We start from the raw sequence: 13772 nt of genomic DNA, 5'->3' as shown, positions 1-13772 counted from the left end.
CAGGCCCATCTCCAACCTTCCGTTTATCTCCAAAGTGCTGGAAAAAGCAGTTGCAGCTCAACTTCATGACCATCTACAACACAACAAACTATTTGAGAAATTTCAGTCTGGTTTCCACTCTACCTACAGAAACAGCTCTGGTCAGGGTCACAAATGACGTGCTGATGGCAGCTGATGCTGGTTCTCCATCTCTCCTCGTTCTCCTCGACCTGACAGCAGCATTTGACACCATCGATCACGCCATTCCTCCTCAACCGCCTTCACTCTGTCATCGGTCTTTCTGACTCAGCCCTAGACTGGTTCTGTTCATACCTCACTGAAAGAACCGAACATGTCTCCCTTGGAGACAAAAAATCCCGGACTCACCTTGTCACCTGCGGTGTCCCTCAAGGATCAGTCCTCGGCCCCACCCTGTTCAATATCTACATGCTACCCCTTGGCCGCGTCATCAGCCAACATGGAATTTCATTCCATTGTTATGCTGATGACACTCAAATATACCTAAAAACAAATCAAACCCCCTCTGCACCCCTGCCATCATCGACACTGACCACCTGCCTGGAGGAGATAGAGGCGTGGATGAAGAACAACTTTCTCAAGTTAAACAGCTCCAAAACAGAAGCTATTCTACTTGGCATCCCACACCAGATCACGTCATCCCCCATAACCACCATCACCTTTTCTGGCCAAGTCATCCACCTCTCTCCAACCGTCACAAATCTCGGCATCAAAATGGACCCTCAACTGAACTTTGAAGCCCACATTAAACATCTGTGCAAAAACTCATTCTACCACCTCAGAAACATTGCCAAACTCCGTCCTACACTCTCCCTCTCAGATGCTGCGAAACTCGTCCACGCCTTTGTCTCCTCCAGGCTGGACTATTTTACCTCAAATGTAAGGACTATCCTACTCGTTTAGCAGAATTTTTCCTTTTTGATTTCCTTAATGATCATTTAGATTGAAGGAATTATGTTGTTTTTCAATCTCTGGAACTCTCTACCTGTAGAAATTAGGCTGGCAAACTCTGTTCCTATTTTTAAATCCTTGCTCAAAATAATTTTGTATAGGAAGGCCTTTTTAAAGATTGATGAGTAATTCATGTCCTGCTTTAATTAATTTAATCAACTTGTATTCATAATTCTCACCAATGTTTTATCCTGTGTATCTTGTGAAGCACTTTTAATGTACGTTTTATTTATTTTGATTGAATGCATTCTGTAAAGCACTTTGTAACCTTCTTTGGATAAGTGCTATATAAATAAAGTTATTATTATTATTATTATTGTTGTTCATTTAACCCTATTCCTCTTCACTAAATGTTCCAGTTTAAAATAAAGAGATTTTGTCACAATCACGACAACACTGTTAGGCCTACATCACTGAGATCAAATTCTGTAACGTATTAATTTTGTTGAAGCCAAAATGAACGAATAGATTGAATCATTTGTTTACTTGAAGTATTGGACATGAATCTGAGTTCCTGAATGATAACTTCATTTGACAGTAGAAAGTGAGTCGAAGCTTTATTCATTAGGCCATACAAAACAACGATTTTGTAGAAACAAATCTCCTATTCTATTATATTCTATTCTATTCTATTCTATCCTGTTCTATTATATTATATTATATCCTATTCTGTTCTGTTCTATTCTATGATATTCTATCTTATCCTGTTCTATTCTATTCTATTCTATTCTATTCTATTCTATTCTATTCTATTCTATTCTGTTCTGTTCTATTCTGTTCTATTCTATTATATCCTGTTCTGTTCTGTTCTGTTCTATTCTATTCTATTCTATTCTATTCTATTCTGTTCTATTCTATTCTGTTCTATTCTATTCTGTTCTGTTCTGTTCTATTCTATTCTACCCTTTTCTATTCTATCCTGTTCTATTCTATCCTGATCTATCCTATTCTATTCTATCCTATTCTGTTCTATTTCTATTCTATCCTGTTCTATTCTATTATGTTCTATCCTATCGTGTTCTATTCTGTTCTGTTCTATTCTATCCTGTTCTATTCTGTTCTGTTCTGTTCCAGTATGTGAGATAATCTGTGATATTTCAAAGAAGTTCTATACCAATCGAGAATATTCTTAGTTGAGTTCTAATCGTTTAGCTTGTGCACACATACCGTAACTCCAGTGATGAATGATGGATTGTTTACCAGTAATTCACCCTACCGTCATAAATACAGAATAAATAAATAAAAACATTTCGTACCCCTTCCATTAGAAACAGGTTGTTCTGAAGCTTCACGACACCTCGCGACATCTGAAGGTAAAGTGTGGGTTGTCATTGCGCCGTCCAATCAGATTTTATGCAACGAAAAGGCTGCGCAGCAGATCAACCAATCACATGACGGAGAGGATCTGGACGGTCCGCCGCCTGCCGCATCTGGGCCGCGGTTTGCCTTCCACCCTATGCTTCCACCCTTCCCGGTGACTTGCCGCTCCGTGCCGCTCCGTATCAGGGACGTCGCTGCAGCGGTTGCTAGCCGACAGGCTGCCGCTGCTCTCCGGCTGGCATGTGACTGAGGTGCAGCAGATAGAACCAGAACTGACTCCAGATCTCATCCATCTGTTCCGGATTGAAGCGTAAGTGTTTGCAGTGAACGTAATTTCCGTGACTGGAGCGAGATTAAAACGAGGCTGGTTGAATTGGCGGTGTGTGTGTGTGTGTGTGTGTGTGTGTGTGTGTGTGTGTGTGTGTGTGTGTGTGTGTGTGTGTGTGTGTGTGTGTGTGTGTGTGTGTGTGTGTGTGTGTGTGTGTGTGTGTTAGATGGAAATCGGCTGTGACTCGACAACCACCCAGAGTCAACGCAGGTATCCACCGAGTCTCATCGAGACCAATTTCAGGAAATACCGAAATCAAGTCGGAAAGGTTTATCACGTAGCGCGCCGTTTCCAGGGAGAATGTCACTCTGTAGAAGGCCCGGATATCTACTGCTTCTCATCCTTGTGATCCTCTTCATCTATACTTTGATTTCTTCACATATTCATGCTCATCCCGTATTGTCTCCTCTGCATCCTAATCATCTTCTCCACCTTCTCTTCATCATCTCCCTGTCATCCTCTGCTCTTCATCCTCTCAGTCTTCTCATGTTCCTGTTTTTCTTTATCCTTTACTCCTCCTCTTCATCTTTTACACCTTCCATTCATATTATATTTCTTTGTGCTCTAAATTTCTTATTTTAATGTTTCCTGTTGTTGTTTTATTTTGTTTTTCAATTAACAAGATCCACATGTTTAACAACAAACAGGCCTACTTTACCTTACTGCACATCAATTTAGGATACTGAATTAGGACCTTCTCAGTCATAACTTTTATATCTCAAAAATATTCCACGTCGGGGCTCCATTTAAACTTGAAGAAGATCTTTATATTTGGGACTTTTCCAAATGACTCCCCTCCCCTCTTCATGTCATTCACTCATACAATCACATTTTAAAACCTCAGTTTTTACTGGACATTTCTGTATAAATAATGAAGGTAACTACCTTAACGTTAGCCATCCATTGGTTTGTCAACTGCCCCTTTTAACACTCAAGTTGGGCATCATGTTGGTTTTCTGGAACCAGAAGAGACCATCTTTGCAAGAGGGTGATGCTGGAGAGAAACGAAGGGTTAGCAAACACCATATTATCAAGTCTTTATGTGATGACATTGACATGCTCACAAGCGAGCTACAACAGAAACCTGCTAATAAATGTTCATTTGTAACAGCACAATTCTAGATTTCACTCACGGAAAAAGTTGATGCAGAGATTTTTTTGGTTGGTCTGTTGGTAGAATACACCTCACAGCAATATTATCTGTAGATATCCGCCTATATAGAGAGAAATTCAGATTGACTTAAAGGAAGCAGCAAAGCTCCTTGTTATCATGAAAGCTATATGCAGTGTTGCTCCCAACCATATATTGAATTATGCAGTTGAGCTCCCATCATTAAAGCAATGCAATGTAGCTCCGAGCCATATATCCAGTTATGTAGTTTAGCTTCCAGTTATCAATTTAGCAGTGCAGTGCGGCCCCCAGCAGTTAATAGAGCTTTCTAGTTAGTCTACCAGCCATTAAAGGGTTAGGGTTAGGGTAATGCATTTGGACCCCTGCAATGAATACAACTATACAGTTTAGCTCCCACCAATTAGTAAAGCTTTGCCATCTGGATCTCAGGCACTCTCTCACACTCTGAAGATATACAGACTAGTTTACAGGCATTAACAAACCTATGCAGTTTGTTTCATCTCGTTGTTTACCATATTCTATATCCTTGTAACATTACCAATATTCTTCAACCTTTGAACCCAGTATTCAAGTTTTTCACATTTCATCTTCTTCAGAAAGTGCATTCTCTAATTCTCATTTGTTATATTGAAATGATGAAAATGTCTCTGCACACCTTAATGTGTGACAGGTGCATCGGTCTAACCGCTATGTCTACCCCATGAAGGTCATGCAGTTAGACTGAAACGTTGAATGATCAAATAAATATGTCAGCAAAAAGTGAGGCAGTGTGTGGGAGCCTTTCTGATTGTCTTTAATTTTTAAATGTTTTAAAAAAAGTTATATAACTTTTTATCAAAACATGACAGTGATCAATCAGAAACATGCACATTCTGCTCAATTTCTGTATTCCACCTGCATACTTTATTTTGTTAATATACATTATTAATACTTAATACAATAATATGATTTAAATAAAATAATATAAGAAAAAGGAAGACATATTTATCTTCAGAAATAAATTAGACAGCAAGTTAATCACCATTATCATCATCGTCATCACTGTTTTAGCAGGTGGAAACAGTGAAATTCTCACAGAAGTGATGACAGACATAAGACTGACGAGTGAGACATTTTTGAAGCTTTGTGGAATCAGGGAACTCTACAACTGAAACTATAGCAGTTCTAGTATCTGTAGTGAGAACACAAGTTACTGTAGCTGTTATGGTATTAGTAGTAGCAGTAGTAGATTATTTTGTCATATAACTGATGATATCACTGTATTTATTGTTCTTCTCAGGAGGATGAATCAATCCTCCCCTATCTTCTCTAATTCAAATAAATTTACTTTGAGCTCACCAAGACTTTTCTCTGACTTTAATGAGATGTACCTGAGACCTCTCTGTGACTCTACTGAGATATAACAGAGGACTTACTGAAACTTTGCTTGTACTTTAATGAAGCTTTAAGTGGGCATCAACCTGAAACTAGACCTAGGTGGAACTACCCACTTTAGCAATTGTAGGGATAGGCTTGCTTTATTTTTGACCTTATGTCATAGTATAGGGGGCCCCTTAGGGCCAAGTAGATTAATAGATAGATAGATAGATAGATAGACAGATACTTTATTGATCCAGAGGGAAATTCAAAGCATCCAGTAGCAGTTTGTAGTATCACACACCAAAGACAAATGAATATCTGTTTGTTCCTGTATAACAACTTTGCTATAGTTTGAAAATGATCACTTACACTGATTTAGAAATACAAGAGGCCAAATTTGCTATAAAGAGGCCTGTTCTATATAAGTGGTTGATTCGAACTCACCATACCATCACAGGCTAATAGTCCATTAAAAAACTAGAATTTTTTGTATTTTTAAGATTCAACATCATAATCTTAAATTTATGGTATCTTATTTTCATAGTTAAAATAAATTGGCCGTATTTACATAATATTTAACTTTGTATTTAACATTAAAGCTTATTTTTGGTATGGTTTTCAGCCTTCATATAACATTTTTTGTTATTTTATTTTATTTTGAAAGACAATCCACCGTTTTTCCGGTCTTCGCCACCATATAATCCTTTCCCACAATGCTTTGTTTCCACGTCCCCAGCTTCCTGTTTATTGTGACCGTCTCCACCGGTGAAATTTTAACGTTTACGCCGCCGTGCCCCCGCCGTAAGCTCGGTGAGTGACCAAATTTCCAAAACATATCCCTGCCAGTTATGGTTAACGTCGTTTATTACAACGTTTTGGCCTTTTATTTTGACAGTTAAGGTTCGGGGACAGTAAATCCCTCCTCTGCTTCCTCATCACTGACACTGAGCCCGGCCGAGCCCGGAACTCCGCTCAAAAACTACACTGTTTAAATCCTTCTGCCTTAACGGCGAACACATTAAACATTAAAAACGGGTTCGGATATTTTACGAAACAAATCATCATTGTTACAATTTCGGCTTCCATATAACCTTTACTAAGATCTTAATTTGAATAAAATATCATCTATTGTAATGGATGCCCTGCCAGCAACCGCCCTCCCCGGGATTTTAAGTGGGAAGTCAACTCGGCTCTAATGTGGACATCTCTCATTTATTTCGATATTCAATAAGGATCAAATGCATCTTGATCTATTTTATGCATAATAGTTTGAAGAGGAAAAGAAGAGTTTGCCGAAACACAAAGGTCTATGTGTTCTCCAGAGGGCTACCGGCGAGTAGGCAGTTATTTGAACGGAGTTCGGCGTGCTAGTCTGGCCGTGAAAAATAAATAATTTAAGCGCCTCAGTGCAGCTATATTTTTTATATCTGTGGTAGTTCCAAAATGATTTTGTATTTCGCACCTTATTAAGCTTATATAAAGGTCATGTCATTTCATGTTGATTGACAGCAGTTCAGAGGTCACCTGTCATTATTAGTTGCCATGACATCACTGAAAACAGACCTTTTACGGGCGTGTCGACATCACTGTGGATCTATCACTCTTGAATCCGTATATTCGAGGTCCAAACATGTGTTCTCTCATACAGCTCCTGTAGCTGAAGTCAGGGTACCATCCAAGGGGATTGTGTATTTATGAAAGGGATTTGGGTCTGAAATTGTCCTACTGTAAGGCTATCTTTCCAGTTTCTGAGTTATTAAAAGTACAGTTTCTCTTAAAAGTTTCATTTGACCCCTCAGGGTACCGGTTGAATGAGCAAGTGCCCCATGTTCAGAGGCCACAGACCTCAGTATATATATATACTGATTGCTGGTTTGATTCCTGGCCTCGGCCATTGTGTGCACATCTACCCCACTCCCTCTTCGCACATTTCTTGTCTATGAGCTGTCACTGACAAATAATGGCAAGAATGCCTATGAAAATAATCTGTGAAAAAAACGTTGTATTTGATCAGTTATAAATACATTTTTTAATCTGCTATGCCATGAGTGTAAATTTGGACCAAACAATAAAATCATGATCCTAAGTGTTTAATAGTTGCTTTGCATTCATCATTCTTTAAGTATGTGGATGATCTGCTGTGTGAAATTGAAGAATGGATTTGACCTAAAGCAGACAGGGAAACAATGACAGAGAGATAAACTGTTCAAAGGGCAGATTTTCTGCTTCTGGCATTGTTTTATGTCATTAAAAACAGTTAGAAACCAGCACATTTTATAAATTAAATCTTCCCTCTGCTCAGAATCCTTATATCTCTTTAAGAATATCATCAGGAAAATAATCAGTGAAAGGTTTGTACTTTATATAAACATAACCTCCTATGATGATGGTAGTGCGTGCAGCATCAGATATTCTACTGTTTCTGTTCAGACATCAACATTTGTAGTTTCAGAATCAAATGAAGTAGTTATTTTGAGAACACTGTAAATGAACTTGAGCTTGTAAAGCACTTTTCTAGTTTTCTAACTACTCAGTGCTTTTTACACCGCAGTTCACACCTACACATTCACACCACATTCACACACTGATGGTAGAGGCTGCTGTGTAAAGTGTCCATCAATATTACCTCATTCATACACATTCACACACAGCTGACACAGCAGTGTGAGCAACTTGGGGTACAGTGTCTTCAAGGTCACTTTGGCATGGAGCTGGGGATCGAACCCCCCCCCGACTCTACTGACTACCACTGATCCACAGCCGCCTCTGACACAACACGTTTACCCTGTTTTCACGTTCCACCCTCTCTTCTTCAAAGTCTTAGTTGTCTTCTTTTTTTGTATTCCTCTTTTTTAAAAATCTTTTTTCCTCTTGTTCTTATTATTCTTACAAGTTCTTTACTTTATTCTTTCTCTTCTATACATCTTCCCCTCCTTCTCTAATCTTTCTGGTTATTCTCCCACTTCTTGTTGTACTTATTTATATTCTTCTTATAAGTCCTCCTCTGTCTTTTCTGCATCTCTATCTTAATTTTTCTTGTTCTTCTTTTTTCCTTCCTTTTTTTTTCTAATCGTTGTTCTTTCTTTTGTTTTCTTTTCTTATGTCCTCTTCAGGCCTGTAGCTGCTCCCCTGAATCTCCAGCCCCTCCACCCAGACTTGTTATAGGATGGAGGACTCTGAAACAGAGCTGGTGGTTTCGGAGTCGGACGCCCTGGGTGCAGACTTCATCACTGTGGAGTTGGACACCCAGCCCATTGAGTACGTGGTGAAGTGGGCTGAGGTCGGCTCCAAGTTCACCATCTCCTGTGTGAAGAAGGACTCTGATGATCCATCAGACCTGACTGCTGAACATCTTAAGATTGAGACGGATGAAGCCTTCTTCGCTCCATATGAGGAGGTGTACCCCTGTGAGGTGACAGAGCAGAGTGTGGAGATAAAGACAGACTCAGATGAAGATGAGGAGGACACCGAAGAGGAGCAGGAGGTGCTTGTGGAGGCGGGGAGCAGCCGGCTTGATGGCGAGTTGGACTCGGACCAGGCCGACTTTGAGCCGGATGAGCGACAGTACCGCTGCAGCTACTGTGGGAAGTGTTACAGTCACGCCTCAAGCCTGTACCGCCACCAGCAGACCCACACTGGGAAGAGCACTGGACCAGCGCCCCCGACCAAACGGGCACTAGAGCCGACACACCAGGATTCACGTTACACCTGTCCTCATTGTGGGATGAGCTTCAAAGGAAGCAGGTCTGTATTTACCAGTTTAGAGATATGAGTCAAAACTGAACAACTTCAGTCGGTCAGTGGTTTGTGTTTGTTTGACCAACAACCAAACTGCAAAATATTTCCTTTTATTTATTCAGATGATTATATGATCACATCAAGGGGTTTTCTCTGCCCATGTCATAGTTCTAGTGTTTAGAACAACTGGAACTGTTTATAGAGACTTTCCTAATGCACTTCCAGTTAGGGCTGGATGATTAATGTACAGTGGGGATTGTGATGAATTTGCGTCAATAACAAGGATAAACCTGGACATTCTTACTTGATGTGGATAGATCTAACAGCCAATCACCAAGCAGAGACTGTGACAACTGCCACAAAAAGACACTGAATATGGTGAGGAATCTGTTGACAAAAATTCAATCAGTCGACATACATTTACGTAGCAGGCAGCTCCACTAGCAGCCCCTCACCGACACCCTGTTTCTATTGAGGAAATATCAAATCTCTTCAGTGAAGAGTAAATGCTGGGAGAGGAGAGTTGGGTAGGACCCGAGCGTGGGACGGCAGCTAGGACTGTAGTCTCCACACATGGGGCGCACGCTCTTACTGCAAGGCAGTAAACAAGCATCCCAGAAACCCACTTTTTTTTTTTTTTTTTTTTGAATATCAAGAAGACAATCTCTTGATTTTCTTTTTACTAATGAGTTGTAATCAACATTGTTTCTTTGTCTTCAGGTTAATGATGCAAAAACTGTTTTATCAGAGAAAATTAAAAAAAAAGAAAGTAAACTGTTATGCTTCTAAAAGTTAAAATATTGGTGATAGAGTTCTGAAAATATTTTACAAATCATTCTGCTGGTTTGTGGTGAATTATCAAATCATTTGGTGATGTTTGATGAAACATTTTGTAAAACAGCTGTGCATACTGTACTGATGACAGCAGGATACTGAATGTCACTGTTTGACATATCTGAACACCGTTTGGAAAACTTGTGGCAAAAGAAGGTTTTTTGGGGGGGGGGGTCAGCTGTCCAAAGTTTTGAATTTGGACTGCAGTACCCATTTTAAAAGCTAGGTGTCAGAATTACATATTTAATGTAAAGGTTTGAAATAACCATCAAAGCTTTTCAAGGCCATCTTTTCCTATTTTTCTTGATCACTGTGTCATGAAGGTATATTTTTATTTGTTGTGTTTTGGTGTTCCATCAGGATGTTGGGGAGTCACCTGCGACTGCATGGGAAGCGGCGGATCCACCCCTGCAACATCTGTGGAAAGGAGTTTAACCACAGCTCAAGCTTGTCACGCCACCGCCTCATCCACAAGAAAGGAAAAGGCCTCCCCAAGGATGTCTCCATTGGGCCCAACATGGCCTCACTGCGCCACTCTATGAAAGCTGGGGTCAGGAAGACCAAGAGGCAGCATCAGAGGCAGCAGCATGTGGCGACCGCCATCATCCAGAGTCAGGGAGGAGATAAGTTCTACGCTTGCCCCCAGTGTGACATGAGCTTCAGAACATCCACGCAGCTGTCCAAACACCAGGTGACCCACGTTAAGGAGCTGCTGGACAACTACACGCCTGGCAAGGAGAACCTCGGTGAGAGCTCTTCCGACCTCAAGATCCGCCTCAAGCTCTGCTCCCGCGACAAGCCCAACTTCTACACCCTCTGCAAGAAGAATCGTCGCCGTCGGGGGGGCAGGGCGAGCAAACGGGGCCCTGCTATTTCTGAGGGGGAGGAGAGGGTTGTAGGAGGAGGTGGAACAGGTCGCCACTGCTGCAGCCAGTGCGGGAAGCGGTTCAGCCACGCCTCCAGCCTAGCGCGACATCATCAGACCCACAGGGTGGATGGCATTGGAGGGGGGAAGCTGCAGCAGCACCACAAACAGCTTCAAGTCAAGTCTGGGCTTCCCACTGCCAAGACTAAGACCTACACCTGTGCCGCCTGCAACAAGACCTTCATGCACTCATCCAGCTTCTCCCGCCACAAGAAGGCTCATCTGGAGGAAGAGCAGAGGGCTCGGGCTGCGGCTGTAAAGCGCCGGAAGAGAGTGGTCTTAGACGAGACTGCTCCGCTGGAGTCCGACTCTGAGTGACATCACCTGGTTCTGGACAAGGATTGGCCCTGTTCTGGACCATTTCTGGTTTGTTCTGAATCAGCACTGACTGGTTCTGGACTCGTTTGGGAGCAGTTCTGGTAGAGTTTAAGTTTGAGAAGGTTCTGGGCAAGTTCTCCACCAGTTTTGGACCAGTTTGGAATAGATTCTGGGATGCTCATGGCAGTTTGTTTAGCTAGGTTTCTGTGACTGAAACTGGTTGATTCTTCGCTTGTGTAGATATCAGCAGGACATCCATATATGGTCATATGGCGAAGGGATCTCCATATAAGGTCATATTCATACAAGGCCATTACTGACCATTCAATAATTGCTCTAAAGGATGGGCTCGATTTAAGTGTTAACCCCCTGCCCTGCCCTGCCCTGCTCCCCCCCCATGACTTTTAGGTTGCACACAGACCTGTTTGCTTTCATTCTTCCCTCTCTACACTCCATTTCCCATCAGCCAGCATGGGGGAGAGCTCGGAGCTTCTGTGTATCAGAGTCAACCTTTTATCCACCTGCAATCAGGTCCGTGACATGTTAATCCGGTTGCTGACAGTCAGAAGTCAGCACAAAAAGCATTATGGGAAATGAAGTCTCCACAAAAATAACAACAGTAAAACCTGTAGATTGCGTTTAGAGTAGAAGTGATGCCAAGATCAGACTGAGGAAAGTCAGTTTGAATTTTCCAAGATGTTTATTAGCAACAAAACTGCAGAAAGCTCCAAACTAATGTTCAAAGCTTATCACCATCGTAGAATGACGACCAAACAAGCCCTTAAAGAGAAAAACATCAGATGCCTCAAAGCATTCAAATCAAAGTGTTGCTCTCTCTATGGAGCTTAGTGTTTCAGAGTACAGTCTCTCACTACAATAAATGTGTCATCTTACATAGAAGACACCAATAAATCTGATAACTCAGTCAGAATTAAGATATGTATCTTATCTGGAAAATAACACCTCATCATTGTTTAAGGTTTAATTTGTTGGTCTAAAACTTCAAGATTACGATCACCAAATAAAAAAAAAGTTGATTTTGATTTATTCTGCATTACTTAGCTGATTCCATGTAATCAAATAGAACTGCTGGTAATGTTTAATTTGTCTTTATTTTTTCATCCCAAAACCAACATCCAAGGTTGATGGATTAGCCAAATTGTTTCAGAGACATTTACAGGAGATGGACTAATCAATCTGACCCTCAGACCCTCCCAGATCTTTCTGCATCGATAGTAATTCTAAAAAATATAAATAATAATTTCAAAAGTTGGAGACACCTTTGTTGTTAGTAAACGTCTGTTCTGGTCTGATCTGGTTCACGACCGATTCTTCTCTGACCAGAGACGCCTCTGCTGGTCTTCATGTATGTGACTTCTCCAGTTCCTTTGTGGCTTTTTTTAATAGAGTGATTTTGATTGGCTAAAGTTCTTTCTGATGCACTGTTCTGATTGGTTAAAAATTTATTAGTTTTGATATTTTGTAAGGTTGAAAATGTGAAATGTAAGCGGACGAGCTGATTGGTTTGACCTGGCGTTTCTACACATTAACATTTGCATGAAGACTATAACCTGCAGCTAGTCAGCCATATTTATAGTTTTTCCAGCTGTTTGGTTGATGACTGATCTGCAGCGTTTGACGTTTGGATTTGTCACGTACCAACAGATGGTTTTGTGGAGGTCAAAGAGAAACTGCACTTCTTATTTATGAATTTGGAACAATGTTGTAATATATAAATATAAATAGTATTTAAATGTGATTGACCAGTTAAATAAAGAAAACAAGAGAGCACCTAGTCAGGCTTAGCTGTCCTCGATATCGTAGCAGCACCACCACCAATACCTTTATCGTTCAACATCCTCATTGTCAACAACGCTTCATTATGTCACAAACATCACACGATGTGACAGCTCTTTTGCTGTCAAGCTTTTTTGTTGTTGTTGCACTTACTCAAACTAAAAAAACATCTTAACAAAAATTCAAATTAAACCATCTGTTCTTACAAAGTAGACTTTTTTTGGGGGGGTGGGGTGGTTGGGCTAAATTATTTAGACATTTCTTATTATCAACAATAATAATAATTTATTGAATTCTAAGAGTTGATGAAAAAACAACAAGCGGTTTCCAAAAACTAAAAGTGAGATGTGACACATTTTGTAGATTAAAAACAAATCTGGACTCGTCAGGCATCCCGCTGGACCAACATGGACACTTCAAAAACGTTATCTCTATCAGCTGTTTGACAAGTTTGCAGGCACAAACACTCAAAAGTTGTTTCTAAAATGTTAAATTTGTGATATATTCGCCCTTAGGCAACATGACAGTAAAAGTCTGGATCTGTGGTGGGAACTGAAGGATCTATCCTGTGACTTGGACCAGCTTTATTTCCTCTCAGTTGGAACAGAATCAGCCAAAATACGACCCCTCACGTTTTTTTCCTGCTTGTCAAAATGTCTTAACAGCAGCAACGCTTTGAGTTTGTGAATAACATTTTACTGTGTGAATTGGATTTGACTTAATTTAATGTTACCTATTTATAAGTGTGTGTCCGCACTATGAACCTCCTGAAAAAATGAGAAACAAGTCCCTCCTCGTCCCTCCTGCTCTTCATCCTTCCGGTTTGTGTTCTCTCAGTTTTGGGCCTTAAAGATGCTGTTCTCCTCTTTTTGTCCACAGTTATCTTTTTTGATCCACGTTGTGTTGCTTTGTTTTCTGTTTGGTTTGTGGTTCCCGCAAAGCTTCACCCCCAGATAGAAAGTTGTTCGTCATTGTATTGTGTTTGCCAATAGAATAAATCCAGTGGACATGTATTGTCTTGCGTTTTGTAATAAACCTTTCAAAGAAGTTTC

General features: G+C 40.6%; 1 protein-coding gene across 2 annotated transcripts; it reads left to right on the top strand.

The window, feature by feature from the left end:
* The first annotated feature begins 2419 nt into the window (after nucleotides 1-2419).
* Nucleotides 2420-13768, top strand: LOC109993239 (zinc finger protein 135). Of its 2 annotated transcripts, none has more exons than XM_020646132.3 (3): nucleotides 2420-2599; nucleotides 8222-8852; nucleotides 10041-13768. In XM_020646132.3, the coding sequence occupies exons 2-3, from the start codon at nucleotides 8275-8277 to the stop codon at nucleotides 10921-10923; spliced, it is 1461 nt and encodes a 486-aa protein (XP_020501788.2). In that variant the 5' UTR covers nucleotides 2420-2599; nucleotides 8222-8274; the 3' UTR covers nucleotides 10924-13768. The 2 variants fall into 2 exon arrangements, with proteins under 2 accessions (XP_020501788.2, XP_020501789.2); XM_020646133.3 differs by lacking the exon at nucleotides 2420-2599 and adding an exon at nucleotides 5793-5918.
* Nucleotides 13769-13772: the final 4 nt, after the last annotated feature.

The sequence above is a fragment of the Labrus bergylta genome, chromosome 10 (genome assembly GCF_963930695.1).
Source record: "Labrus bergylta chromosome 10, fLabBer1.1, whole genome shotgun sequence".
Taxonomy (NCBI): domain Eukaryota; kingdom Metazoa; phylum Chordata; class Actinopteri; order Labriformes; family Labridae; genus Labrus; species Labrus bergylta.
This window is presented reverse-complemented; position numbering and strand designations above follow the sequence as displayed.

Excerpts from the sequence above, each read along its gene's own strand:
- LOC109993239 (XM_020646132.3), top strand. The coding sequence starts at position 8,275 with ATGGAGGACTCTGAAACAGAGCTGGTGGTTTCGGAGTCGGACGCCCTG. Across the intron at positions 8,853-10,040 it reads ATGAGCTTCAAAGGAAGCAG|GATGTTGGGGAGTCACCTGC; the intron begins GTCTGTATTTAC and ends GTGTTCCATCAG.